At 44.2% G+C, this 27664-nt stretch overlaps 2 protein-coding genes across 6 annotated transcripts; one reads left to right on the top strand and one right to left on the bottom strand.

The window, feature by feature from the left end:
• Nucleotides 1–9: 9 nt before the first annotated feature.
• On the top strand, nt 10–22394 carry IKBKB (inhibitor of nuclear factor kappa B kinase subunit beta). 3 transcript variants are annotated; one of them, XR_012626630.1, is made up of 22 exons: nt 10–262; nt 341–435; nt 1150–1267; nt 2004–2073; nt 4805–4893; nt 5353–5442; nt 5836–5960; nt 6298–6405; nt 6627–6756; nt 7217–7411; nt 7647–7761; nt 8093–8216; nt 8476–8627; nt 8742–8803; nt 9783–9892; nt 10154–10203; nt 10755–10854; nt 11055–11202; nt 11406–11533; nt 12275–12365; nt 12950–13193; nt 22190–22394. XR_012626630.1 is itself a non-coding variant. In XM_074852347.1 (21 exons), exons 1-21 carry the CDS (start codon nt 158–160, stop codon nt 13016–13018), a joined length of 2274 nt encoding a protein of 757 aa, XP_074708448.1. In that variant the 5' UTR covers nt 10–157; the 3' UTR covers nt 13019–13561. The 3 variants fall into 3 exon arrangements, 1 of the variants encoding a protein (XP_074708448.1); XR_012626629.1 differs by lacking the exon at nt 22190–22394 and adding an exon at nt 18376–18578; XM_074852347.1 differs by lacking the exon at nt 22190–22394 and having other exon boundaries at nt 12950–13561.
• Nucleotides 13768–27372, bottom strand: VDAC3 (voltage dependent anion channel 3). 3 transcript variants are annotated; one of them, XM_074852356.1, is made up of 9 exons: nt 27219–27372; nt 24701–24772; nt 23524–23573; nt 19428–19580; nt 18252–18304; nt 16665–16892; nt 15603–15753; nt 14470–14527; nt 13768–14266 (listed from the first exon to the last, which is right to left on the bottom strand). In XM_074852356.1, the coding sequence occupies exons 1-9, from the start codon at nt 27283–27285 to the stop codon at nt 14175–14177; spliced, it is 924 nt and encodes a 307-aa protein (XP_074708457.1). In that variant the 5' UTR covers nt 27286–27372; the 3' UTR covers nt 13768–14174. The 3 variants fall into 3 exon arrangements, with proteins under 3 accessions (XP_074708457.1, XP_074708459.1, XP_074708458.1); XM_074852358.1 differs by lacking the exons at nt 23524–23573; nt 24701–24772; nt 27219–27372 and adding an exon at nt 20092–20153 and having other exon boundaries at nt 19428–19584; XM_074852357.1 differs by lacking the exons at nt 18252–18304; nt 19428–19580; nt 23524–23573; nt 24701–24772; nt 27219–27372 and adding an exon at nt 17834–17949.
• Nucleotides 27373–27664: the final 292 nt, after the last annotated feature.

The raw sequence follows: 27664 nt of genomic DNA, 5'->3' as shown, positions 1-27664 counted from the left end.
GAGCGGCCCTGGCGACAGGGCCGGCAGCTCGCGCCGCTGCGGCCCGCCCGGGCAGCGCGGCCCCTTTAAGGGCGGGCGGGCGCCCGCGCCGGAGCCGGAGCCGGAAACGTCGTCAGGCGCGGCCCAGACCGTGGAGCCGGAGCGCCGCGGCCCCGCCATGAGCCGGCCGCCGGCCCTGCAGGCGCAGACCTGCGGCCCCTGGGAGATGAAGGAGCGCCTCGGCACTGGCGGCTTCGGCAACGTCATCCGCTGGCACAACAAGGTAGGCGGCGGCCGCCCCCCGGCCCGGCCCGGCCCAGCCTGGGGCCCGCGCTCAGCCCAGCCCGCGCTGTGTCCGCAGGAGACCGGCGAGCAGGTGGCCATCAAGCAGTGCCGGCAGGAGCTGAGCCCGCGCAACCGCGACCGCTGGGCGCTGGAGATACAGATCATGAAGAGGTGAGGCCGGGCCGGGCGGAGCCCGGGGCCTGCTCGCGGCGGGGGCGGCCTTCGAGCGCAGACCCAGCGGCTGCGCCGAGGTGGATGATGGCGGAGGCGGTCGCCGCTTGCCGCCTCTTCCGGGAGGGTGCCTGACCTGCCACGGGGGCGGGCGGGTGGAAGCACACGCCAAAGAAAACCTGGCGTGGTGTTTCGTCAGAGCCCCGGGTCTCGGACTTCATTTTTTCGGTGCTTCTGCTACTGCCTTCAGCGTTACCACAGTTGTGCTACAGAGCTGTTCTTTTTGCCTGGCTTAACGCCCGTGCTGGGTTGTCCTTCGGGGCGTTGGATTGATGTTGTAGGATGCAATGGGCCGATGGCAGTTCGGGTCTTTTCTGGAGGGTGGCAACAGACTGCGTCATGCTGCTTCGCAAGGGATGTGCCTGTAGCTCCTCGGCAGATCTGTTGCGCGTGTGCGTTGAAGGAATGGACTGACTGCCTGTGAAATGCAAGGAGTTGGGATGAATCTAGGTCCGTGAAGGATGGATGAGATGAGTTTACAAGATGGATGACCTTTCGAATTCACTAGTTAAGTTTTTCTAGAAGGATTAATGCCCTTGTAGGACTTTGTGTGATGACCATGAGCATGTGAAACTGCTGTTGCAGAACAGTCGTCTTTCAGGTGTTACCCTGGTTCTGCTCATCATGTGTACTTGCCTCATTTCCGCTCCTCAGACTCAACCATCCCAACGTGGTGGCTGCCCGTGACGTCCCTGAAGGGATGCAGAAGCTTGCACCAAATGACTTGCCATTGCTGGCCATGGAGTACTGCCAAGGCGGAGACCTCCGCAAGGTGAGGTCTGTGGGATAGTGACCAAGGGCTCGATCGGCTTCTCAGCTGATCTGAGGGTTTCTATTGAAGTTTACCTGTAAAATCTCTGTTTTCACATCCTGATGCTTCCTAATTCTTGTCATGGCACCAACAGTTTTTGGTGGGTTAGTCCTTAATGTTACATTCAGCTTTTGAAGACTTAAGTGTTTTCTGAAACTTTTCGTATTTGTTTGGCTGCAAGTGACACTGGAGGAGTTTGCATGTAGAGGGTGAGGGATGTGCAACAGGATGTGAGTATGGCCAAGACCATCGTAGGGCAGGGTACATCTGTGGGCTATACCCTTCCTGAAAGTGTTGAACTCCTGTCTGTCATAGGAAAAAATAACACATGTTAATTCTAATCTTACTGTTTTTCTAACCTTTGCTATAATCTGCCCATAGATAAAATTCAGAGCTTAGAGCTGAGATTTGAGCTGATGCTGCCAGTCACAGGCTATGAAGGATGGAGCAAGTAGAAGGAAGAGAATGGGGGTGACACTGATTTCTTTCACCCACTCTTTTCTCCTCCCATGCAGTTAGACCAAGGCCTGAAGCTGTAGTTGTTGCTACCAGAGGTCATGATCCCATAGAGTTTTGTCCCTCTAGAGAATTTTGTTGCTGTTACTGGAACTTCTTGCATCCGTGAGAGTTTGTGGGATTGTGAGCCCCACTCAGGATACAGGAGGGAAAGACTATATTCTGTTTTATTTTCTTGCAGTACCTGAATCAGCTGGAGAATTGCTGTGGCTTGCGGGAAGAAGCTATTCTCATCTTGTTATCTGATATTGGTAAGCGCTATCAGTATCTTCAGTTGTCTGAACTGTGGAACCCCTTTCAGTGCTGAACCCACTTATAAGGATATACGGCAGTCATCTTAATGACTCCATCTTAGACTGACCTTTGAAGAGTGTACTTGTTTCCTGCCCTGCTCTCCCTGTGGGAGAGCCAACCTTTGATTTTTTGTTCTTGAAAATGTGGAGACGGATTTTTCTTGCCCAGCAAAAATGCCACTTAAGATTTCCTGGAAAGTTCTGGATAGCTGAACGCTTGCCAAGTGACTCTGGTTTATGTTGCCCATCAGTCTTCGCCCTCAGCTTAACAGCTTCAGAGTGTGTGTGATCAGTGGGTTTCCTTTAGCCTTTGGGCAACCACTATGTGGAATTTTAGACGGTTCTGGTGCGAAGATTGCCAAGTGCTGTCTAGAAACTTCTGGGTTAGAGTTTTTTGGTCAAGCTATGTTGTGATCTTACTGAGTTGCAGCTGAGGAAGTCCATTTGGGGCATACGTACGCTTAGAAAGTGAGCTTGTGGCAAGAGAATAAACGTGCATTTGTCATTACTGCAGGTGTATCTCCTGTCCTTTGTGTTCCCAGAGCATTTGTATTCTGCTGCCTCATCCTTATATTCCTTAGTGACCGGGAAATGATACCAAGTGCTGGCCAGAGACAATGGCAGATCATGTTTAGAGTGAGGCTTGTGTTCACATGCTTGTGCATGTCTGGGAAGAGGGACAGACCCAAATTTTCAATTGTATGATCTGAACTGTAGCTGATAAGAAATATTTTCAACTATTGATGTCACTTGTTCTCTGGATCATTTACGGTGCATGCATAGTTGGTCTTTCTAGGGTTATATTGTTGATAACTCCTGAAAGTCTGGCTGGATTGTTTTGCACTGAACAAGAGAGCTCGCTCTGGGAATGCAGCACTGTCAGAAGGGACACAAAGTCTCAGAAAGCAGAAAAGTGAATTCCTTTGGCTCAGGCCTGAATCATGGCCAAAAAGCACAAACTGGAAACTGCTGCCAAGTTTTGTTTTTCCTAGCATCATGATTTTTCTTTTTATCCACAGGAGGGGAGATATAGTAAGGTATTACATTGAGCAAGTGTGAGAAAATAGAGGGCATTTATTCTGCCTTTATGTATTCTTAAGATGAGATTTTTTGTCTTTCTAGTATAGATGGAATTCATTAGTCTGCCAGTTGTGGGGTCTTGATGGTTCTGAGCAGAGAAAGTATGTCTCATAGAAATTTCCTATGAAGAATTTTGCAGGTGAAATGGGGAGAACAACACCTTGTGGACAAGACAGAACAAAGTGATGGGCAGAGCAGCTTTTGGATTCTAGGTTAGGAAGGTTGAAGAAACAGATAGGTAAAGAAAAGCTGAGTATAGCCACTCGATCGCCCAGCCAGGATGTTAGCACCGATGACTTATTCTGTAGGCAACTAGGAGAAGTTTCTGGATTGGTAGCTCTCATCCTTATGGGAGATTTCAACTTCCCAGACATCAGCTGGCTGTATCACACTGCTGTGACGAGCATGTCTTGGAAATTCTCGAAGTTTGTGGGAGATAACTTCCTGTTACAAGTACTCAGCCAACTAGGAAAGGTGCCCTCCTAGACGTGCTGTTTGTGAATAGAGAAGGACTTGTGGGAGATGTGATGGTAGGTGGCTGTCTTGGCCACAGTGATCACGTAATGGTTGAGTTTAAAATTTTCAGTGTAATAAGGAAAAAGGACAGCAGGGTTGCCACCCTGGACTTCAAGAGAGCAAACTTCAAGCTATTCAGGGAGCTATTTAGCAGAGTACCCTGGGAATCTGCTTTTGAGAGCTTGGGAGTCAATGAGTGCTGGTCAGTTTTTAAGAACCACCTTTTAGAAGCATAGGAGCAGGCAGTTCCAGTGTGTCGTGAGTCAAGCAAGCAGGGCAGAAGACCAGATTAGCTGAACAGGGAACTCCTCATGGAGCTCAAGAGGAAAAAGCAATAGTATGATCTCTGGAAGCAAGGTCAGGCTTTGCAGGAAGATTACAGAGCTGTGGTTCATATATTCAGGGAGAAGACATGAAAGGTCAAAGCTCAATTAGAGTTGAAACTGGCCACTGTTGTGTCAGACAACAAGAAGGGCTTTTTAAAGTTCGTTCATAGCAAGAGGAGGTCTAGAGAAAGCACTGGCCGTATACTTGTTGAAGGTGGTCACCTGACTAATAGGGATGAAGAAGAAGTGAAGGCATTCAATGCTTCTTTTGCCTCTGTCTTTAATAATACTTACAGTCATTGGGCTGTGCCCGGTCCCCTGAGTTGGAGGACCACGAGTGCGGAAATACTGACTTTCTGTTTGTGGACACTGAAATTGTAATGGGCCAGCTGTATCAGCTGAATGTTCAGAAGTCCATGGGGCCTGATGGGATTCACCCCAGAGTACTGAAGGAGCTGGTGGATGTTATGGCAGGACCCCTCTTGATCATCTACCAAAGGTCTTGGGAGTCTGAGGAGGTCCCTGCTGACTGGAAGCTAGGGAATGTTATTCCAATTTATGGGAAGGGTGTGAGGGAAGATCAGAGAGAAAACTCTGTTTCCAAAAGTGTTTGATGCTGACTTTTGCACTTGGTGTTTCATTTTGTGTTCGATTGTACAAGATTTGACCAAAAAGCCATGCTTATACTAGGTGGAAATGAATCCTTGCTGAGCATATGCTAGGTACTGTTAGTTACACTCTTACAAGTGGCTTTTTCTGTGTCTCAGCTTCTGCTCTCAGGTACCTTCATGAGAACAGGATCATCCACAGAGACTTGAAACCAGAGAACATTGTGCTGCAGCAAGGAGAGCAAAGGGTAAGCAGGAACCAGGTGTGTCTGCCTGCGCAGACACCATGCATGTGCTTCATGCAGTTATAGTGGTCTCTCTGCAAGAACACTCAACCCAGGATGACAGCTAGCTCAGATCTGTGTGTCAGATGAACAGTGTTCTGCATGCAGCTGAGGTGAAAGGTCATATTAGACTTCTGGTAACACCTGACAATTTGACTTTCAACTCCTAAGGGAATAACCAGACTGTACTGGTTGATCAGTGATCTGATTAGCAGTAGTGTCTCCAGCTCTGTGTGTATCAAGCTAATGACAACTTTACATTGTGATTTTTAGGAATCTACAGGAGCCTCCCATTTCTGCTTCCATCTCTTTGTTGGCACCTTTCCTGCATACCTTTGAAGAGCTGAACCTTTTCTTTCTCTGCTGTATGGTGTGCTCTTAACAGGACTTCTCTCTAATGTTCTTCTCTGTTGTGTGTTTCAGTTAATACACAAAATCATTGACCTTGGTTACGCTAAGGAGTTGGATCAGGGTAGCCTGTGCACATCCTTTGTTGGGACTCTACAGTACTTGGTAAGGAAGGAATTCAGCTAGAAGAGCAGCTACCCCTTTGCCGTAGGATAGAGTTAACTGTTATTAGGCTTTGGGCTGGGATGAAGTACTTTTCCCCGGTATGGGGTGTGTTTGGGGTGCTGCAGCTAGCAAAGGTGTCTTTTTTTTTTTTTTTTTTTTCTTTTTTTCCCTGACACTGGGTTTTCACAGTGTCTGCTAGCTATGTCTGCTATACGTAAGAGGCAGGAGTGCCAATAACTTCTGCTGTTCACTCTGAGGGGATCTCAAAGCTCATGAGAGGCAGAGCATGCAGCACCATCTCTAATCTGTTGTACAAATGTCAGTGAGCTCTTAAGGGATAGAGAGTGCTAAGAGATGGGTGGCTTTGTCTCACATGTGTGTAAACTGTCTCAGGCTCCAGAGCTGCTGGAACAGCAGAAGTATACGGTGACAGTGGATTACTGGAGCTTTGGCACACTGGCCTTTGAGTGCATTACAGGCTTCCGACCATTCCTGCCCAACTGGCAGCCAGTGCAATGGTGAGTGAGCTGGGGCCAGGTGATAAGAAGGGTGCACGCAATGCAACTGTCCTGTTTACAGGCAGTAGAAGTGTGGTCTCTTGATTCTTAGGGGTAATATCCCTATGTTCCTTGTCCTATGGAGACTGACTCCCTTCACAGGAGTCTGACCTACCCGAGCAAGTTCAGCATTCCTGATACTTGCGCTTTGGGATCAGGACTGACTCCTGCAGGGCATGTAGCAGAAACCAAAGTGGCATCTATTGCAGCCATCAAGAGTAGCTTTAAGAGCCTACTAACATGCAGGCTGGGAAAGGCAGGTGGTTATTTCACCATTGTACTTGCTTGAATTCATTAGGCATACAAAAGTGCGACAGAAGAGTGAGCTGGATATTGTCGTTTCAGAAGACTTATGTGGAGAAGTCAAATTTTCTAGCAGTTTACCCTGCCCAAACAATCTAAACAGGTGAGGACTAGAAATCTATTATGCCATGCTGGGATAAACTGTTTCTTCTGCAAAAGGACCAGGTTTGTATTATATGCCTTACTGTGTTACTCTGTGAATAAATTGAGTGCATGACACAAACAGTGCTTGTGTCCCTTGTAAGTCCTTCTGCAGAGTCCAGGCCGTATGGTGACTGCAAATGCACTTTTACCTTTTGTGATCTCCTTGTTTTGGTCCTTCAGTGTTTTGGCTGGGAGGCTGGAGAAATGGCTGCAACTCATGTTAATGTGGCACCCACGGCAGAGAGGTACAGATCCTACATATGGACCCAATGGGTGTTTCAAAGCTTTGGATGACATTTTGAACTTGAAGGTGAGAAATGGGTCTGTATTACCCTGAAAAGTTTTCCAGAGAGCAGTTGCTTGTAACCCATGAGAGAAGCTTGAGTCATAGACCTAGGAGGAGGAGCAGCACAGAATCTCATTTATCTGTCTCTTGACAGCTAGTGACAGGTGCTTTCCTCTTGCTTATTTGAGGCAGGTACTCCCTGAGCTTGTTGGGAGTAGCAAATAGCTTCTGTGTGCGCTGGGTTCCATATTCTGGTAGAGGATTCTGCAGCTGAAGCTGTTTAATTGCCATGTAGCTTCTCTTCCGGTTGATGGAGGATAAGAGCTTTGGTGTAATGTTATGAAGTAGCTGTGAAGTGACTTCTGGAGCCCTGCAAGTGCTTTGAATGGTTTATCGGTGGCCAGCGTCTCAGTCCTGGGAATCTCTGCTCAAACATGACTAATATATCTTCAGCCCCTCTCATGTCACACTACTCTTCTTGTAGTTGCTTCATGTTTTGAACATGGTTACGGGAACTGTACACACCTACCCTGTGACAGAGGAGGAGACTCTGCAGACTGTGAAGGCCAGGATCCAGTCAGATACGGGAATCCCAGAACAGGACCAGGAACTACTGCAGGAAGCTGGACTTGCATTGTTTTCTCAGAAGTTGGCCACTAAACATATAGCTGATAGCAAGGTGAGTCTGGATGCTCCCTTGCTGTTGAGTGAATCAGCAGGCACCGCTCTCACTCAGGGAGTGCAGCCTGGCAGGCTTTTGTCACAGTAACCACACACACCTAATAGCCCTTGCAGAAGAGGCACTCTGTTGCCTTTGGTGTTCGGTCTTTGGCTGAGGAGGAACATTCTGTTCGTGGTGTTACTGAGGCTTGCTTTTTCTGAGAGAACCTGGTTGGGTCTTTTGTCTTCTGCAGGTGAATGATACTGCTGCTGCAGACACAGATCTCCTCTTCCTCTTCGATAACCAGAAAGTTGCTTATGAGGCTCAGGTTGCCTTGCGTCCTCATCCGGAAAGTGTTGACTGCATCCGTAAGGACTTTCTCTAGCGTGAATATGAGAGGTTGTCTGCATTGAGAGGGCTGCCTGTGTTCTGTGATCTATATTGCGTGCAAAGAGTAGAGAGAGCTTTTTCATGTTGGGACTGAAGAAGCAGTAAAATGGACCAGCAAAATAACCGAGGAAAGGAAGTGTTTGATTTTGTTATACTGGGGAAGCTGCGTAGGGGTAGCCAACTATAGGCTTTGCAAGAGGTAACACGCCCCTCAAAGGAGTGATGTTTTGGTGTGTTTTGTCATGTGATAACTATACTTCTAGGCTTCATGCTGATACACATGTTTCTCCCTCTCCCCTCTGTTTCCAGTTCAGGATCCAAAGAAGAATCTCCACTTTTTCCAGTTGCGGAAAGTGTGGGGTCAGATCTGGCACACGATTCGGATGCTGAAAGAGGACTGTAACCGGCTTCAGCAGGGGCAGCGAGCAGCCATGTACGGTGGCAGTTTCTCTAGAATACTTATCTCTGCCTTTGTTCCCTGGTGAAAGGGAAAGGACAGGAATGGGACCATGTTGGAATGGGGAAGCCCACAAGTGGAGGCATTAACGATTAATGAAAAGCTGAGAGTTCCATCCTCTGACACAACTGCTTTTGTGCTCACTGCTACACTCTGAAGTATCTACTTTTGATAAAAGTGGAAGTCTGCGTTTTTAGTTTGGGAGGGTAATAGGACCTTCTTTTTGTCCATGCAGGATGAATCTGTTGCGTTACAATAGCACCCTCTCAAAGATGAAGAATTCTATGGCCTCCCTTTCCCAGCAGCTGAAGGCAAAGCTGGACTTCTTTAAAACAAGCATCCAAATTGATCTGGAGAAGTATAAAGAGCAGATTGAATTTGGAATTAGTGAGTATGGCATGGGGCAAGCAGAGGTCTTTTTGTGCCTCTTATGCCCACAAAGTATCTACCTTTTCCTGTATGAACCTGAGAAAAGCACTCACTCTTCTTTTGTTCCTGTAGCTTCTGAGAAGCTGCTGTTTGCCTGGAGAGAGATGGAGCAAGCTGTGGAACTTTGTGGGCGGGTATGTTTCTAAATCTAACTGGTTATCCTAAAGATATTCTTCATTGTCCTCCCTTTAAAATAGAAACTTCCTGTGTCTGGGCTGATTCCAGCTGTCACATTGCCTTGGTTTGGGTGGCACCATTTTTGCCAGTACTTCATGAAGCTCACTGTGTAAGGTGTTAGGGGAAAAAGGGACATCTTAGGGAATGCAAGAGGAGATTTTTGCAGTGGTTGCACTCAGATGTCCTGCTAACTCAATCCTGGAGCCAGGATAGCTGAAAAGAGGATATGGAACACAGGTTAAACTGAATGGGAAAACGAACAATTAGATGATCAAACAAGAATTTTAAGCAACAGTTTTGAACTTTGAAAAGACAACAATTTCCCGATCTTAGTAAACACTCTTCACCTGCTCCCAGTAAGGCATTTGGCCTTTTGACAGTGTAACCCCTGTAGGGCCCAGGACCATCGCTTCCAGATGAGCAAAAGGTGACTAGTCGATACTGTATTCTCTTCCAACACTTGGTCCTCCTCTACTGGGAGGACGCAGAGGGCAGAATGACTGTCTAACAAGCGGCAGCTTCTGCATGTGAATGAGTTCAAGTGAAAAGCAGAATTTGGGGTGCTAGGAGTGGATGTAGTTGTGTGCTGAGGGAAAAGGGGAAAAGTGGTGATGAATAGGGTGAGAGAAGAGATCTGGAATAGCCAAGGAAAAGGAAGCCTGATGGCCTGGGAACCAGCAGTACATTTGCTACAAAGTCTGAGCCTTCAGTGGCTCTTTGTTGCAGGCTGAATTTTTTTATCAAAAAATTCTTGGAAGTTGTTTTATCCCAGAGCAGTAAGCTTATTTCCTTGCATTGAAACTACTCATATTCTCATTTGTCTTTGTCCAAGGCTGCTGTTTGCATCTTGCTGACGTGTTTAGAAACGTGAGGTGTGAGTGGTAGTATCTCGTAGTATGAGACTGTCCCAATGCTTATGTTCTGCCCTGCTTTCAGGAGGATGATGTGGATCAGCTAGTGAAGAGGATGATGGCCCTGCAGACAGACATTGTGGATCTGCAGAGAAGCCCGCTAGGTCGTAAACAAGGAGGAACACTGGAGGATTTGTGAGTTGAACTACCCTGCACTTTATATGCAGGAGTATTGCTAGCTAAGCTTATTCATTGCAGGACAACGAAAGTGCTATGTCTTCAGCCCAAATTATGTGGGACTGGGAAGACGTTGACACTAAAAGACAGCTTTTGACTCCTAATCTGTGATTGGTCTGAAATGACAGACTGGTATATAAAAGATCTGAGTTCTTGAACTACTTGTTTGTAATTTAGGTTCTAGAGAAGTCCTTTGTGTTCTGTGCCTTTTTCTTCTAGAGAAGAACAAGCCAGAGAGCTGTACCGGAGATTGAGAGAGAAGCCAAGAGGTAAAAGACACTTTAGCTCAAGGTCAGCTTGCTTTGTGTGGATAGTAACTTTGCAGATGCAGTAATGAGCACTGGGAAAACTTTCTCTGCATTCTAGGCCTGCCCATATGCTAGCTGCACATGGACTCTACTGGACTCGCCTGTTTTTGGAGAGGGGAGTCAGGGAGTCAGTTTTAAACTAGGCTAGCCTTGCTTGCTTGGAGCTTTCTGAGCTCTTCTTGAAACTCCTCTGGAGCTCTTTTCAGAGCAAGCTGTTGCTTCAAGCCTATGGTGCTGTTTCTGTGTAGGAAGAATGAAAGATGTAGCTGCTCCTTTGAGCAGCCATACAGCCCCAAGGCATTAGACCCACCTTACCAACTCTGCTTTCCAATTCTCATAATTTTGAAGAAGGGCGCTAAAATCCAGTGCAATTCATCCCACTCAAACTTGTGTGCCCTGGACTTTGGATGTTTTGGGATTAAAGAAGCAGCAGTGGAAACAAGCCACTAAGAATCTTCTCACTCTGTCCTATAAGCCTACCTTTCTGTGTAATACTCTCACTCTCATTCCAGATCAGAGGACAAGCGGCGACAGCCAAGAAATAGTACGACTGCTCCTACAGGCAATCCAGACCTTTGAAAAAAAAGTCCGAGTCATTTATGCTCAGCTCAGGTGAGCTTTGTAAAGTCAGCTTTTACTGAGGGTTCAGAAGAAGCATTTTGTCTTTCAGCAAGAGGTTTTGTTCTAGAGATTTAAAACCCAGTGAGCACAGATAATGAGATCTTAGTGTTATAAGAAATAGGAAACTTGAGAAATGTTCCTCTACTGCAGTCGCCCATGTGTGATCTGATTATTATTATTTTTTTTAATAGTAAAACTGTAGTTTGTAAGCAGAAGGCACTGGAATTGTTCCCCAGAGTGGAGAAAGTGATGAATCTGATGAACGAAGATGAGGAAACAGTTGTTAGGCTTCAGGAGAAACGACAGAAAGAACTGTGGAACTTGCTGAAAATTGCTTGTGTAAGTGATATAAAAACTCCAGTTTAACCTGAAAATATTGTTTGTAGCACAGGTTACTGACAGAATAGTAAATTTAGTCTGTCCTATGATTCTCTGTCATTTTGAATTGGTATTAAAGCCAAGTTCACCAGGCTGACTCATACTCCTGGCTGCTGGAAATTAGTGGAAATAATTGCAGTCTGCATCTTCTGTGTTTTCCTCAGAGTAAAGTACGCGGTCCTGTTACTGGCAGTCCAGAGAGCATGAACACATCACGTCTTGGTAGCCCTGGCCAGCTACTGCTGCAGGTCCCTTCTGGAACCTACAATTTATCAGAATCAGTCAGGAAAAGGTGAGGCAAACTCTGGAGTTCTGTAGCTGCTCATGCCAGCACTACAAAGCTGGGACTCCTGCTTTGTGCAGTAATGACACACAGGCTTTCTCACACTCTACACTTTGTGTGTTCAGCTTCCGTTGTCCGCAGTCTTTTCTACCTTAGTAGCTGGACTTCCTGGGGCTTGTGAACCTTCCTTCTGAAAAACTGGGAATAATGTATAGCTTTACTTCCCCCTGTCTCAGTAACAAAGAGTTTATTTTATCTGGCACGGTTGGGCTTACTTGAAGTACACTGCCAGCAGGAATTGTTGGAGCACTGTCATGTAAGGTGATAGTAGCTGAGCTGTATCATAAAGGAGAGACTGCTTAAGCAAGCACATGTAGTTTTGGCTTGCTTAAACGAACTGGGTCACCAGTTGGAATGACAGACCTTGGTTTGTTTATTTATATGTTGCTTATTCCTTCAGTTTATAGGCTGTTCTGGAACCTCTTCTCTAACAACAGTGACTCCACATAGTAACAACCCAGCTCCCAACTTGGAACATGCTTCCTTTACCCTGTCCCAGTAAATCTGGGGATGTCACTGATTTTTCCCAGTTGCAATAGGAATTACTAGCTTATGACTTAACTGGCAAAGGTTTAATATTCCTCAGTGCTCTGCAGCATACCTGCCAGAAATGCTTCTTAAAGGTAGAGGCAGCATTTCTTTCAACAAAACTGCCATGGAAAATAATTGTGTAATAATTGTCCCTTTCAGTGAGGAGCTACTGCTGGAATCACAGAAACTCTGTAGCCAACTAGAAAATGTGATGCATGACACAATGAAGGATCAGGAGCAGAGCTTCATGGTAACATATTTGATACTCTTATATAAAGGGGCTGGGGAAGCGCATGGCTTCAAACTTCTGCTTGTGTAACTTTGCCACCAATAAGTAATATGGCTAATAGAAATCTGCGTATTACTCTTGGACAAGGAGAGAGTAGGAGTTGTGGGAGATAGAAAGCACCCACTCCCCTCCTTGGAACTGCTGACTGACATATTCCCTGCTTGCCAAGAACAGGAGCCATGTGCTGGGGACTGAAGTTGTGCTAAACAATAAAGGATGGGGGAAGGCGCTTGGCTGCTGTACAAAAACGCTGCAAAATTGCATGGTTAAAATTGGGATGGTCTTGTGGTGGCAATACAAGGGTGGACAGGGATGCTTATTTAATGATGCAGAACACTGGGAAAAAAAAAAAAGTAAAATATTAGAGAAAATAAGTAGCTTAAGGGCTTCCTTTACAGCAGTCGCATGGTTCATGACAAAACTGTAGTGACCAACTTGTTCACAGTAAAATCTTCAAATCTTTTAAATTGCTTCCTCTTTATTGTGGAGAAATCTCAACTGTAAGCTAGTGTTGAACTTTGTAGTTCTAACTGTTTATGCTTTAGGCTCTAGATTGGAGCTGGCTGCAGCTTCAGGTAGAAGAAACAAACAGTCCAGAACAAACCCAGATGTAAAATTCACTTCAGTTGCCTCTGAAGACATACCACTTCATGAAGCCAACTGTGAAAAGCTGCTGCCTCTGACAAGGGAAGTTCAAGTGCTGCCGCCTCCTATCACCTACTGCTTATGTGATACACATGGCCTAGCTTTTAGTATCCACCTCTCGGACACTTTTTTCACAAAGACACGGTAGGAAATGCCTGTTGTAACTGCTTGGAAAGAGTTCTTAATCATGCCATAAGACAGCAGCTATTCTCTGTCCTGATGTATCTTCCCTTAAGCATCACATGTGGTGGTTTTGCTGCATTTTAGGCTTTCTAACGAACAATGGACAACGCAGGCAATCAGCTTGCACAGTCACTAGTAGATGTCACCTTCCTAATATACTTGAACTGTGAACTTAATTTCTTAACTTTGCCGATTTGCACTTTTTTCCTTAAGTGTAACGGTTGTACTTACCTAATAATTGTTTCCTATATGGGAACGAAATTATCTAAAACATGTAAACTTTTGGTTTGCTCTTTTTGATACCCTCAATAACATTTTACTGAAAAAGCTGCTTTTGCTGTGCAGGTCTCTAAAACATGAGAGGTGTAAGAATATTATAGAGACCACAGAGGAGGAAATCTTCAGTGTACGCATACACTTTAACAAAGCATTTGCGGATTATTAATTAACCGTGCTTAAAGTTGCGCCAAAAAAAGCACATCTGGATGGAGCATAGCTTTTCTGAGCCTTACTGAGAAGACAAGACACATCAACATTGTGTTCCAACTGTGACCAATTTATTTCATTCTGATGTAAAACCAGATTTCCACTACAGCACACAGACCGCCTTTTATAAAAGGTTGTGGAGTACAGGACATGCAGGATGCAATACAATAATGGGGAGAAGTGGGATCATCTTCTGTTTGTAGGAACAGATTTTAAAATAGGGGAAACTGAAGTGAAATGTGGCACAAACATCACAGCTTCCATGCATGCCTTCAAGTATCTTCCTTTGATGTGCTGGCACTCTCTGAACTTCAGTATTGGGTTAAAATTATTCTTTGGAGGAGTAGAAAGTTCACACTTCTTGAATTTTCAGAGTAAGATTAAGGCCGAAACACACTGGGTACACTTTTTCCTTTGTCTTCCAGAGCACCACCTGTTGTTTTACTTAAAGCTGCATTAAGCTTCCAGCTCAAATCCCAGCCCAACTTTGTGACCTCCAGCACTGAAATTCTTGCCATCAATCAAGCCTGAGAGCGTCAGCTTTACACCTAGGAAAGGAAGTAATGAGACCCTTCATACACTGATATCCCTGTATGCCCTCCCTCAAGTACTTTAGCCTCACTGCTCTTAGTTGCTACAGGAACTTCTGTACATACACTTTACTTTGATGAGCTTACATAAGATTTCTAGGTATCTGTTCTAGAGATGACAGTAAAATACCCATACTGTACTACCAATTAGACTTACATACCAGGTCGGAGAGCATGAGTGTAACCAATTCCAATCAGGCTGGCATTATTCACTTTAGCCTACAGGAAAAAAGAAATCACAGTACTTAGACGCTGTGTATAAATATTCAGACAGAATTGTCCCAGTGCCCTGAGAAGGTGGCTTATGCATTAACTTTCAACTACTTGCAGCCTAACCCCTAGCGGAGGTGTATTCCGGTCTTTTCCTTTCCTCCTCAGGAGTTTCCAGCTTAAGCTGTAACAAGCTTAAGTAACAGTTCCAATCTTTCCCTCAAATTGTGACCCAATATGCCTACATAAAATGCCACCCTGTCCTTCACTGCCTCCAGTATTGTCTGTTTATAACCTTTAAAGGGCTAGTTACTGCAGTCCCTTAGTAGCCAGTGAAGTCTGTCCTGTTCACAGATCCCTGTTCACAAATTGCTTAGTAGTGAGATTTTTTTTTTTAATGAGCACTGAATATATGAATATGCAAACCCATTTTTGCATTACTAAGTTTTGAGCTGTTTACAACAGTATTTCCTATCTTTAACTTTGGCTGAACTGACCTGGAACTAATTCTTGTGAAGCGTAACAAGTCAGTTCTTAGTGTCAGAATGCACACAGTTACTTTTATTCACTGTCACTTCCCCATGGACATGTTTTGTCTCCTGAACCTCTCTCTCTCTCACTATTTAAACCACCTTCTTTTTTGGCCCTAACATTTCTGCAAGAATTTGCAAGTGTCAGTAGCAACACTTACCTGAGGACCTCAGCTGACTTTCAAGGGTTACCTGATTGTTAGAAGGCTTTAAGCTCAGCTGAACTTCTGTCATTTTACTGTAGTACAGTTTTACATTGTGCATCAGGTGACAATTGCATCCCCTCATTACCTTTCAAAAACACATTTTCATAGGCTCCAAGCATGCTAGTCAGACTAGTGACTATTTCACCACAGTGCTTCAGATTTTTTTTTAAAATAGTTTCACAAATATGATGACCTGTGAGATCCCAATTTAGATTTGAACCACAACAGAAGCCACAGTTTGCCACCTACCATGCTTTCTCAGTACCTATTTAAAGCAACAACTTCATACCACAAATTTTCAGTATTTAAGGGAGCTTGAAATACTTGTTCCTGTCACAAAATTCTTACCACAATGGAAGTCTTCTCATCCAGCTGGTACTTAGCAGCAATGCCAAAACGTGTGTTGTTACTGCCAGCAGTCCATGCAAGATTGACTGATGTCTCAACCTTATTATTAACCTTCTGATAAATAGACCCACCAAACTCCGTGCCATCATTCCTGTTTGTAACAGATGAAAGTGTGTCAAGCCTTGCTTTGTTCAGTAAATAGTAACTCTTTAGATTAACCCTTCTGCACAATTATTTAATCATTATCTCTTAAAATGAACCAAGAACTCCAGTACTTCCCTGTGGACCCATGTTCATCTACTTCCTAGCTGGAGGTGACAAGACTCCTGTTCATGTTTTTAATGCAAAACACACATTTTGCTTGCAGAATGGAACAAGATGTTCCAACAGCTAAGGCCTACGATTTGAGATTCTGACAAAAAAAAAAAAAAAAATCCAGATAAAAGTTGCTTGCTTGTCTTAAGAAAGCAAGCCTGCAATAATGCATAAAGGGACAAATCCAGAAGAGACTTAAAAGTCGGTTATGGGAATGATGAGGCTGAAAAGAATGTTACTGCATTGCAGTTGTGTAAATACGCCATCTTCAAAGACTCTCAGAGCATCTGAATGCCAAGACTAGAGCTGCACTGCAATGACAGCTGAAAACACTCAAGCACAAGGCAACAGACACCTCTTCACCTCTGGCATTTCTGAGCCAGAAGCTTTCTGTCTGGTGGGGAAGGTACAGTAGCTTCATCAAAGGTTCTTTAACTTCTATTTTGGTGCTAGATAGAAGTTTACAGATTTTCATTCCAACTTAACATTATAAAGTGCCTTTACGCCACCGTCATACATACACAAAAACCAAAATTACCCTGAAACAAGACCTCAAAAGACAGCCAGGAGGTGGAAAGTTGCCTCTGCTCTAGTTGTACTGAAGGTGAAAACTCCAAATATAAAGTATTTTGAAACAAATCAGCATCCCCTTCCATCCACCCACCTTTTACCGAACTCCTTTAATGCTCACTATTCATCTAGTTTGGCTCCTCTGATAATGTTTTTTGAGGCTCAAATAACACTTACACATTAGTGTGCAGCTGAAAGTCTCCTGCCTTATATCCGAGAGCAAAGTTATTTTGTGAAAGCTTAGACTTGGCTGTATCAAAAGCCATCTGGTAGCCAGCAAGCCAGCCTTCATAGCCCAACACTGCCCAGCCATAGATGGTTGGTCCAGAGAGATCAACGTCTATGTTGCAGCCTAGATTTACATATTCTCTTTTGTAGGAGGTCTTCAACTTTCCACTCTTTTTCCTGCAGAGAGAAACATGCCATTTTATCCCTGGTAGTATACAAGTATGTATTATATGTAGTTTCATTCATGCATGTATGTTTCTTAAGGCCAGTTAATTAAATGAGTGTAACGCCTACTCAAAACTTAACAGCTGCTGAAGAGGGCATGGGATAAGGGTACTATTGCTATTATATATATTTACGTGGTGCCACTTTTTCCTCCACCATCTCAAACTCCTTAAAATCCACAAGAAGCAAGACAAAAGCATTTCTGCTTAATGCTCTGAAAACTATCAGGTTTCAAATTTTGTTCTCCACAAGTGAGTACAACACGTTACAGCATCATCCGTTTCTTTCAGGAGCATCCCTGACATCCTGCACCGATAGCTGGCCTTTCTGTCCTTCAGCGACATTTTGTCTGCTCGGTTCTCTCCACCATTCATTCACATGCAGTGCTTGCTTTTCTTCCTCCTTCACTGCTGGATAGCAGTCTCTATCGAAAACGAATTTCCTCATCCTCCAGACATCATCCACTTAGCCTTTTTCTTGTCCCTCCGGAGAATTCTCTTCCTCTCTCTCCACTGCATCTTTGTGCTCATTTTGATATAAAATCAAACTTAATATCACTGAGACAAAATTTTACCACCTCCTTAATGCTCTCTCCAGTCTCTGTTCTCTCCCTGAAGATACAGCAGCCAGGGCTGCGATCTCATTTTTTACTTAGCTTCTAATTCCTTACATCCAAGAAGTATTTCAAACTCTGATTTTTCTGAGAGGCTCTCCCCAACAATAAACAAATACCAGTAATTATTTACAAAGCAGTCTCAAGCTTTGTGCATTATCCAAATCTAAACACCCCTCCTTTGCTCTGCTGCCTACCAAAAATAAATACATGATAATCGAAAAAGACAAAGAGGTGCTATTCCACTTCTTGTCATAGTACCTATGCAATAGGTACCTACCTCCTCATTCAGCTGTGCCTTGACATCTGCCCAAAAGCATCAGGAAAAAAAGGTAATTTTGCTTTGTTTTCTTAAGACACTGTGTTGACAGCAGTAGGACTGTCAACACCATGACAAAGATGGCACAAGTTAAGTGGTCCATGTAAGACCTAGATGTTTAAGGGGAGAGTTACAAACATATAATACCTACTGCAAAACAACACATTTGCCAGTGGCCAAAAAGCTGAGGAATCACTTTTAGCAGACCTTGTCCTTCTGAGCCCGGTATTATCCATTGCCTTCAAAACATTCTACAGTGTCTGCAGAATAGCCTATGGTAAATTTTAAGCATTTACACAGTGACCAGAATAAGCATTTCTATTTAAAAGTCATGGGAAACTCTAGCACTCCTTAGATAAAGGTAACAGAAAATATTTACCCTGTGTTTGGTACGAATGTAGTGTCAAGAGCCACCTTCAATCCTTCAGCCAACTGCAAATAAAAACAGACACATCTGCTCAGAACTCCGCTGAAATGTAATTTGTTATATTCCACTACTATAGCTCTACTTCCTGCCGAAAAAGAAGACAAAACACAACCAAAACGCCTCCCACATGTTTTACAACGAAATCTGAAGATGCTGCATGATGACCGATTAAAATTTGGACTTTTTCTCCCCACGATGAGGCCCTGTAACAGTGCATGCTTTGTAGACGTGTTATACAAGAAAATTGAGAAATGATGTTAAAGAAAGAAAACCATTCAGTTAAGTGTTTGCTTACTCCCTATAGTTCCAACAATGCATATGGTAGCTCAAGAATCTCTCTCAGAATCTACGGGTACTCTTTTAAGACATAGTACTACTTCACAGACCAAGCCATGAACCTGCCTCAGCTTTCCCACCCTTGTTTTGAGCTGGACATCATTTTCCATTTTAAAGCAGAGGTAAATGTGCAAAACTAACTACAAAAATTGATGGCCATACATGGCAGATGGCACCAGCAGAATTTTTACTACCTTTGGCACCATTATCTTACATTTCAGGCATTAAGTGAAAAGCGTAAAGCTACTTTGAAAAAGAAACAAGTGTTCTGAGAGTGCTGTATGCTAGAGCAACCCTTTGTGTAAGCAGCGCCAAGGCACAAACGCTAATATTTCTTTCAACCTTACAAAAGATATTCAATCTCAAGGCAGACAAACTTAAGTCCTTATGTATTAGGGCATTTAAAACTATGAGACCCTCTTTTGTTTTCCCTGCATGACTGCAGCAGTGACAGTTCTGCACAGCTAGAATATATCTTTAACCAAACCTCCTATTTGGAGTGGATAATAGCGATATTCAACCAGCTAGCTACTTTCACATGCCCATAACCTCACTAACTCTGTACCTGTGGATCATTATGTAGCAGCACATTGCTGTGGGAATGCTTGCACTCCCCACCCCCAAAATTCATGATGCTCTCTCTCAGCCTGTGCGTTCTGCAAATATACAGAACTTCTTTCTTTTTAGTACCTCAGATAGTTTTGTGCAACTTTCACTCTTCAATGTTTTCTGCTCAAGTGAATACTGTCTCATACCAGCTGCAGAAACATTTTCAGGGTATCTACTTCTTACCTGATCCTCCATGGAAACTTCTGTTCCCAATGTGTTGTCTGTGTTCCACTTCTGGGTGAATGTAAGTCCATAGTCTTTGATCTTATACTTGGTCTCTAGACTGCCTGAAGCCTTGCCCGTGTCTGTGTTGGAAGAACCAGTTGCAGCAAATTCCTGCCAAGAGCATAATAGGAGTTTCAGCACTCTGGTATTTAATCACATTCAGTTTTTCCACTTGTCAAGTGCCAGCAGTCACACTTGCTACCCTTAGGCCTTTTAACAGAACCGTCAAAGTCCTCTTCTTCTTCCATATCTCCACCAAAAATAATTATTTTTGCATCACAAAATGCTATTTCTTTTGGTATCTCTGTTCCAGATATTTCTTTTATTGAGGTTTGTTCATAGAGCCCTGGAACTTGCTTAGGTTGGAAAAAGCACTATTACACAAAGACCTGACATCTTCACTTACTTTTCATCTGCGTCATGATTTGATTACCTGCTTCCTCCCTCTAATTTTTACAGCACTTTTTTCCTAACTTATACACCAACCTCCCCTGCATCAAAAAAAACCTTTTTCCGACATCTTTTTTCCAGCCCAAAGTGGCAATTATTATTTCAACATTCCCCAACTTGCTCTGTACCTTCACATGGATCCATACCCAGATACAAAAAGATACTCATTTGGGATACAAAGCTGCTCATATCCTTGGATTTTTCCTTGCAATCTCCTCTAGTTCCCTTTATCATCTTACCAGTACCGTCCCAATTGTGCATGAAATAGCACCCATTATAGTCCTTCTGGAAAACCACTCTCCCTTAAGAAAAGCAATCCTACATGCTGCTAGATGAATAGCAAAAAAACCAAATGACTGATTTTTCTCTCATTTCTCCAAACACTTCACGTGTTTCTTCCTTTTTGTTCTTTTTTTCCACCTTTCAGCAGTGAAAACGTCTTCTGGAAAATGGTCATTGATGCTTTTCACACCTACAACTGTACCCTAACATTGTTGTTCTCTCTACCCTTTATGCTGTTGTCACTTAAGACTCTTCATATATCATGTTGATGACTTCAGTGTACCTTCTCCCTCAACCTAACTTCTCTGTCATTACTTCAGCCAGCAACTACACTTTAGAAGCTAGGTCACCCCTCTGTAAGGTACCTTAAAATTGCAGACCTTTCCTCCTTCATGGTATCAGAAAATAACCTGACCCCAGCGGCACCTTGACATCTCTCCATCAAGCTGGTCCTTCACTGACTAGTTTAATTGAACCAACAACTTTGAATTTTGTATAATATATATTTTGTAACATGCTGTTCTATGCTGTTTGGCCAGTCCCCCACACATCAGAGCTTCCTGTTATTCAGGGGACTTGAAGTCTCAATAAACATCTCTCCTCCTGGAATAACGCAGAGGTAGCCTACTCAGAGTTTCATGCACACACTATAAAGCAATGAGTAGACATATTTTCACAGTGTTAAGCTCAAGGTGTACGAGCTAGGTTTTAAGAAGGATCTGAGAACTGATCTCATTCGTTGTCCTCATCTCTCAAATATTTTCCTTGAAGAAATAATTAATCTGCCATTACATTTCCAAGTTACACCTCTTCTGGAATTTAAATATTGAAAGATACAGTGCCTAAGAGATGGCAGTATCCATTGCCAACACATCCAAGCTTTGGAACCCTGACTTTTCAGATCCATCTCATTCCAGGACAGTATTCCTGGGATGCTGCATACATTACTTTCAGAATTCTGGACTCCGCAGAGTGTACAAAGACTGTCTTTAAGTGGTTTTGAAGTACCAGGGAAATACAGCCAGGTAACACTCCTTACACACCAGGGTGAGGGTGGGGGGGGGTGGGAGGGAAGAGAAAAGAAAAAAAAAAAGACACTCAAGCTAATGCACTACTACAACAGCACAGCAGTTTTATAACACAGCTAGCCAGTTAACAAAAATACATGACGCAAGTCAGGACGCATGTCTGTCCTTTAAGACATAATTGCTACACGCTGCTCTAATGTCACTTCCACAAATTCAGCGTAAAGACATCTTAAACCTGCATCAGAATTCAGAAGTAACTGTCTTCTGATCTTAGGTCAGGTAAGTGATTAAAAAGGCTTGATTTGTTTCTCAGACCGAGCAGAGGAAAGATTGTAAAATGTTTTTCTCACAGCCAAAGGGAAAAAACCCTGTGCTGTCATATGATCAAAAGCCAAAGGATTTTGCCAGGTGTCAGAACTGGATCTGCTTCTAGAAGCAGAAGGCACGCAGTCAGCATCTGCTGCCATCAATCTAACTAAACTAGAGAAGTCTAATCAAATCAGCTTGTGTAGAAGCATTTCTTGGAATTTTTTGTAGCTGAAAAATCATACTCATTCTGGCTCCCTGTCACACTCCAGTCTGAATCAGCAGTCAAGCTCAGCTTCTCATTGACCTTCTAGTTCACAGTGGCTGGCACCTTCAGGCATGCCATGCACTTAGTAGGCCAAACCACCTGCAATCTACGAAACCATTATAATCAATAGACACTACCATTGTTGTTTTCTAAGTCCACAGGAAATACACCCAAAACATTTCTGTACAATAACAATCAGATGTACTATTAGTACCCAAGTACAAATTAGATCTCTCACTTTGTTCCTAACCCCGTCTCCATCCCCAAAACCCCATTCTGGTGCAGCAGAATGCTCGTTAGAAACACTAGCAAGCACAAAATCTGAAGCAAAAGCCAACTGTATCAATACCATATCTATCTCATTTTCCCTCCTGCTGTTTTTACAGTGTTCTGACTGTAGATTGTTGGACAAAGATTGCAAATGGCTTTACACACATGGATCATACAGCAGATCAAGAGCTATGGACACAGTCAAACTTCATGATGTGGAAGATAACATGACTAAAAACAATGGAACAGTTTATGAACCACAGTATGCACCACAGAAAACCTTGCTAGACAAAGCAATAAAGAGACAACGTGCCAAAACAATCACTGTTCTTACCAGCTGGATAAACATCCAACACGAAAGTTGCATGGAAAAGGAAAAGGCCATTTTAGAACTTAATACAGTTGCTCACGTTCCATCGCATTCAGAATAATTAACCATTAGCATCTTATCCGAGAATCAAAACTTCCAGTGAGGAAAACTGTGCATATCATGAGATGTCAGTAACTAGTGGCAGTCATAGTACAGAAACAACATAGGTCCTTGTGCCTACCTGTTCCTGGTGCACAATGCAAGTAATCCATCAAAAGCTCAATTGAGACAGTAATACAAAAGGAATGACTGACTTACACTATTTGCATGATAAGAATGCAAGAGAAAGAGGGAGCTAAGGCAAATACAGTTATGAAGTAGGCTGAAAAGCAGCACAGCTTATCAACCAGAACAGCCTCAAGTGGTAGCACACACAGAACTGAGACTCAGTGTAAGACTAAGCTTAGCTAGTAAACAATATATGCCTGTGGTGAGAGACCAAAATTATGAAATCCATTCCTGGTTTTGCCAGCCTTCCTGTGAAATCATGAGGAAGCTCCACTTCTCCATCATTAAAGTGGGGATCATAGTATTTTCTAGTTAACTGAAGTGCTAAAGCTTAATTAATGTCTATAAAATGCCCTCAAATTGTACATAAAGGGTACTGCAGGAGGACTACTTAGTTTTAATTAAGTCTTGCACTGTAAGCACGGTGGACGTTGAGTGAAAATGAAGTTAAACTGGCTCTTATTTGCCCCTTGGCCTTTTGGATAAAAAGTCAGTCTGGACTCAAAATCCTATAAAAACCAACAACAGCAGAGAAATTCAACTTCATTCATAAGCAGAAATGAGAGCTATATAGGGTGAAAAAACTCTTCATGTTTGGCATGTGGCAAAGGGAACGGGGAGGAAAGCCACACGTCCCTGACAAAATGCGTGAAAATTCTAGCACACCACAGGAAAAGAAATACCGCTACATCAGTTCCACACCATTGAAGAAATACCTCAGTCAGGTATAGGTTTTAAAATGAGAACTGACAGAGAGAAGCAACACCTGCTAGCAAGTTGTTACCACCAACCAGTTCAGGAATTTGTCCTTCCATTGCAATGCTGGTGATGCTCAAAGCCCCCAGTACTTACCACCCCACTGGAAGACTTGGTCTTCAACTCTAACTTGACCATTCCAAATCCTGAAAATAGAAGTACATAGCATCTGTTTCACTGCAATATACAAGCAAGGCTTATTTCCAACACACCCAAAGTACAGCAGGTAGGGTACACCGACCTGAAACAGCCTACGTTCATGTTTCAACAGTTGCGGGTCTTATTGAGGAACGACTGAAGGAATTTTGACAATTCAAAGTGGTGGCCTCATAATTTAATGTCCTAACAGACACCCATCATCAAGTATCTCCACCTTCTGTAGCTACCTGCAGTCTAGGACCAATCAATACAGTTACCATTTCTTCAGATTTACTCAATTTACTTTTATATTTCTGATTGCAGGGCAGAAATTTTTATCTTCCCCTTCTCTGAGAAAAATATGTTTCAACATACTTTGACCAGTGCTGTATACAAAGATACCATTGCTTTCTTCCTTTTCTTTCTAATCTGCTACGAATCTAAGGAAATACCTGGCCCACGCACAGAGCAGTAAAGTCTGAAACAATTGACACTAAAGCGGGGAACTTGAGTTGAATTTTAGCAAAGCCTGAAATCCAGGGTGGCAGAGACCAGACCAGAGCGCTTTTTAATTTTATGAAGCATATGGATTTGGAATACAAATGCAATCTTTATTACACATGCACAAAACCAGATTAAAAACGTCAACACTTTTAGTACTGCTCCCAGAAAAGGGACTAATATCAGAATTTCTCCATTTAAATTCCTTGAAGAGGAATGCAAATATTGTGAAATTATTTCCACTATAGCTATGACAATAGGCTATTCCGCTTAACATAAACATCATTCTACCTCAGGAACCTGTTTGTTGCCACATATGGTCTCCTATGGCAATCTGTGTGAGTTTGATTTAATGCCTCTAAATATGAAAATTGGAAGGTAAAAAATGCAGCATTCTTCAGAGACTGTTCTGAAGTGCATCTTAGGGTTGAACTCATAACTTTCCCCTCTTAACTTTGCCTACTGCAGCATTTTCATGACACATGTCTAAATTCCAAATTCAGAAGGGGCCAGATGATCCAGGCCTCTGCTGAATTCCTAGCACAAGGTATTTAGGGGATCTCTGGCATATTAATGTTTTTATTGTCATTTTTCAAGGTGCCCAATAAAAAATATGAAAGGTCACGTTACTTACCATATCCCTTGTTGAATACATCCCTGGCAGACTTTCCCAAGTCACTGTATGATGGTGGGAAAGCCATTGGATCTGAAACACATTGGAAGCTGTAAGAATCTTAGGTTTAACAGCTTGAAATCTAAACTATATCCAAAGTTTTACATTTACAAATGCCTATGACTCGTACCCTCTGCGTACTTCACCAATATGAGCTGCAAGACTTCTGAAAGTCACTCTTGTGTCATCATTGCTTTGCCAAAACCAAACGAACTTAATTTCAAAGAAGTTATGAAAGCCAATCCATTATTTGTAATTGCTAAACCCCAGGAGCAGTATTACACTCAACTACATATGCACGCCTCACATTCTTAGATTGCTAAAAGAGCTCACGGGAGCCTTATCACTGTTCCGATGGAGGGAAAAATTATAATCAGCAAATCATTAAATTGATGAAAGAGAAACAGAATGTGCACTTTTATGACAGCACAGTTCAAATTATTATAATAGTTTTAGCAACACAGCTGTGGAACAGAGCATATCTTTCTTTTAAAACGTTTTTTCACACAAATCTCTCAATTCAGCAATTTCAACTCACATTTAAATTTGGGTTCTGGGGTTTCTCGGTTTGGGGTTCTTTTTGGTTGGTTGGGTTTGGGGGTTTTTTAGTGTTTCATTCTGGTTTTTTTAATAGGTTTGTCAGAATAGTTCAACCCCCTGATTTCAAAAGCTTAGTAACTCAAGTTTTTGGAGCAAGGCTGATGCTTGGATATTTTAATGTCTAACACATGCAGATTTTTTTAAAAAAATGCTCTTTAGTCACATCCAGCTTCCAGGGGACTGTCCAGCTCTTGAAAGCACGACAGGAACACTCCATAGTTGTACGTATTTGTAGCTGACCTCCAAACCACATAACCTATTTTCAATTACAAGTTTGACAATCATCAGTGGTGAGCCACAACACATTTTGGGAGTTGGGACTGAATTACTAAAGAGTTTTGAAGACATCAGTCTACTCTTAACTTTCAAATTACATGGAGATGTTACATCAAACAGCAAGAGCTTAGATAACAATCCCCTCCTTTCTGAAAACATGCCACACCCTACCTCTTTCATGCTTTGCCAGCTGTCTCTCAAATCTTGCTAACTCCCTGCACAGAGGGGCACGTGCTTTAGAAAGAAAAATGACGATGGAGTTGACCACCAAGTACTTGTGAGGCTCTCCTCACCAGCTTCACTGAAAACACTTCAAGTAAAGGTAGACTTTACCACCCCGTTCAGCACTTTCTCAACCTAAATCTCATCCTCTGGGCTGACACCCTGTTCTGTTTACACTTCATTTTCATAATGCTATTGAGACATCTTGAATACTGTGACCCTCCTAACGCGTCTCCCCTCTTTACACTATACAGCTGTATTTTCCATATTGTATGTGTTTTAACGTGTATGTTAAATACCATGACAGTATTTAAACAGTATTCTAAAAAAAAAAAGAAAAAAGATTCTTCAGGTTAGCTCATGCTGAAATACATAAATTCTTTGCTAATAACAAGCAGCTCTACTCGCAAGCCAGAACCATTTAGAGGAACTGAGCTCACAGTTCCACAACTATTAATACTAAATCTGAATGGGTTTCCACCAACCAGATGCAATAACAACAGCCAACAAAACATAATGTAAAGCCAGACGTGTAGAACTAAGCCACAGTACTCATTTTAAGCGCTCTGTTTTTAAACAAAGCCTCCTTAATCTTGGGCTTTGATTTTCCCTCCTACAACAATAAAATTAGTACAGCCACCGCAGGAGAAAATACATCAAGGAATAAAAGGTTGGGAGCAACTGATGCTTAACGTTGTCATCTTCAGCTACTGCACACCGGAAGCCATCGCCTGTATAAGAACTGCAAAAGGTAACACCAGGTGGAAAATTTCAACGAAGAAATAAACACGAGGATACCCACGTCGGTCTGTGACGTAACCGCGAACAAACCACCACCACCACCGCGCCCAAGAACGATGAGAACCGCCGCTTCCAGGTATCAGCGTCCTCGCACCGACGGGCTCCGCGTCCCGCCCCTGCGCGGCAGCACGAGCGCGCTCACGGGCCGCTGCTGACGCGCGTTACGCAACGGATAACGGCGCGTGGCCCGTCGCCGCCTCCTCTCCCCAGCGAGACGGCGGCGCCGCGGAAGCGCTCGGCCGCTGCCGGCCCGAGAAGTTCGCGCTTCCCGGCCGAGAAACGCGGAGCGCGGGCAGGACGCCCGGCCACCGAGCGAGAGCCGGCCCGCGCCCCGGCGCCACCGCAAGCCCGCGGCCGCGTCTCCGGGCCCGAGGACGCGGAAGCGCCGACCGGAGCGAGCGCCCGGCGCCGCCTCGGGGCCCCGGCCCAGCCCCGTCACGGCAAGGTGACTCGAGGGACGCCCGCCTGGGCCCCGCCGGGGGCCGGAGGACGCCACCAGGCCCTTCCCGGACGGCACCGCGGAGCCCCGGAGGGGCCAGTCCCCGCGCCCCGCCGCCGCCACCCCGGGCCCCGCCGCTACCTGCGGCCGCGCTGCCTCCGCGGAGAGGTCTCGGCGCCCCCACCCCGCATGCGCCGCCGCCGCGCATGCGCCCCGACACGCTGCCGCCGCTCCCGCCCCTCCGTGAGGGCTGGCGGGCGCCGCCCCGCGCGCGGCCCTTTGCTGCAGCTGCCGTCTCTCGCGGGAGCAGCCGGGCCCGAGCTGCCGGTGCGGGAAAGCCCGGCGAAGCGGCCCGCAGGAGGCCGTGACGCCCGCTCGAGGGAGGAGGCAGATCACCGCACCGGGTACCAACCCGCCCCGGGCCTCACGCCCACGGAGCAGCACGTCAGCTCCACTTCACCGGCCCTGTCAGGGAGTCGGTGCGACACTCCAGCAGGTGCTACGGCTCCTCTCAACCCCTTCAGCTACCGTAACAACCACCTCTGCACTCACTGCCGGGCCGGTTTTGAACTACTGACAAACCCCTC

This window comes from Strix uralensis, chromosome 28 (genome assembly GCF_047716275.1).
Source record: "Strix uralensis isolate ZFMK-TIS-50842 chromosome 28, bStrUra1, whole genome shotgun sequence".
NCBI classification, from domain to species: Eukaryota; Metazoa; Chordata; class Aves; order Strigiformes; family Strigidae; genus Strix; species Strix uralensis.
Note: the sequence above shows the minus strand (reverse complement) of the source record. Positions and strands in the feature narration are given on the sequence as shown.

Bases quoted from the DNA above. Each gene is read 5' to 3' on its own strand.
- VDAC3 (XM_074852356.1), bottom strand. From the start codon at position 27,285: ATGCGCGGCGGCGGCGCATGCGGGGTGGGGGCGCCGAGACCTCTCCGC. The intron at 24,773-27,218 runs GTAGCGGCGGGG...AATGTGTTTCAG, and splicing joins CGGAGGCAGCGCGGCCGCAG to ATCCAATGGCTTTCCCACCA. The intron at 14,528-15,602 runs GTAAGAATTTTG...TTTTTCCTGTAG, and splicing joins ATGAGAAGACTTCCATTGTG to GCTAAAGTGAATAATGCCAG.
- IKBKB (XM_074852347.1), top strand. From the start codon at position 158: ATGAGCCGGCCGCCGGCCCTGCAGGCGCAGACCTGCGGCCCCTGGGAG. The intron at 1,268-2,003 runs GTGAGGTCTGTG...ATTTTCTTGCAG, and splicing joins AAGGCGGAGACCTCCGCAAG to TACCTGAATCAGCTGGAGAA. The intron at 5,961-6,297 runs GTGAGTGAGCTG...TGAATTCATTAG, and splicing joins AACTGGCAGCCAGTGCAATG to GCATACAAAAGTGCGACAGA.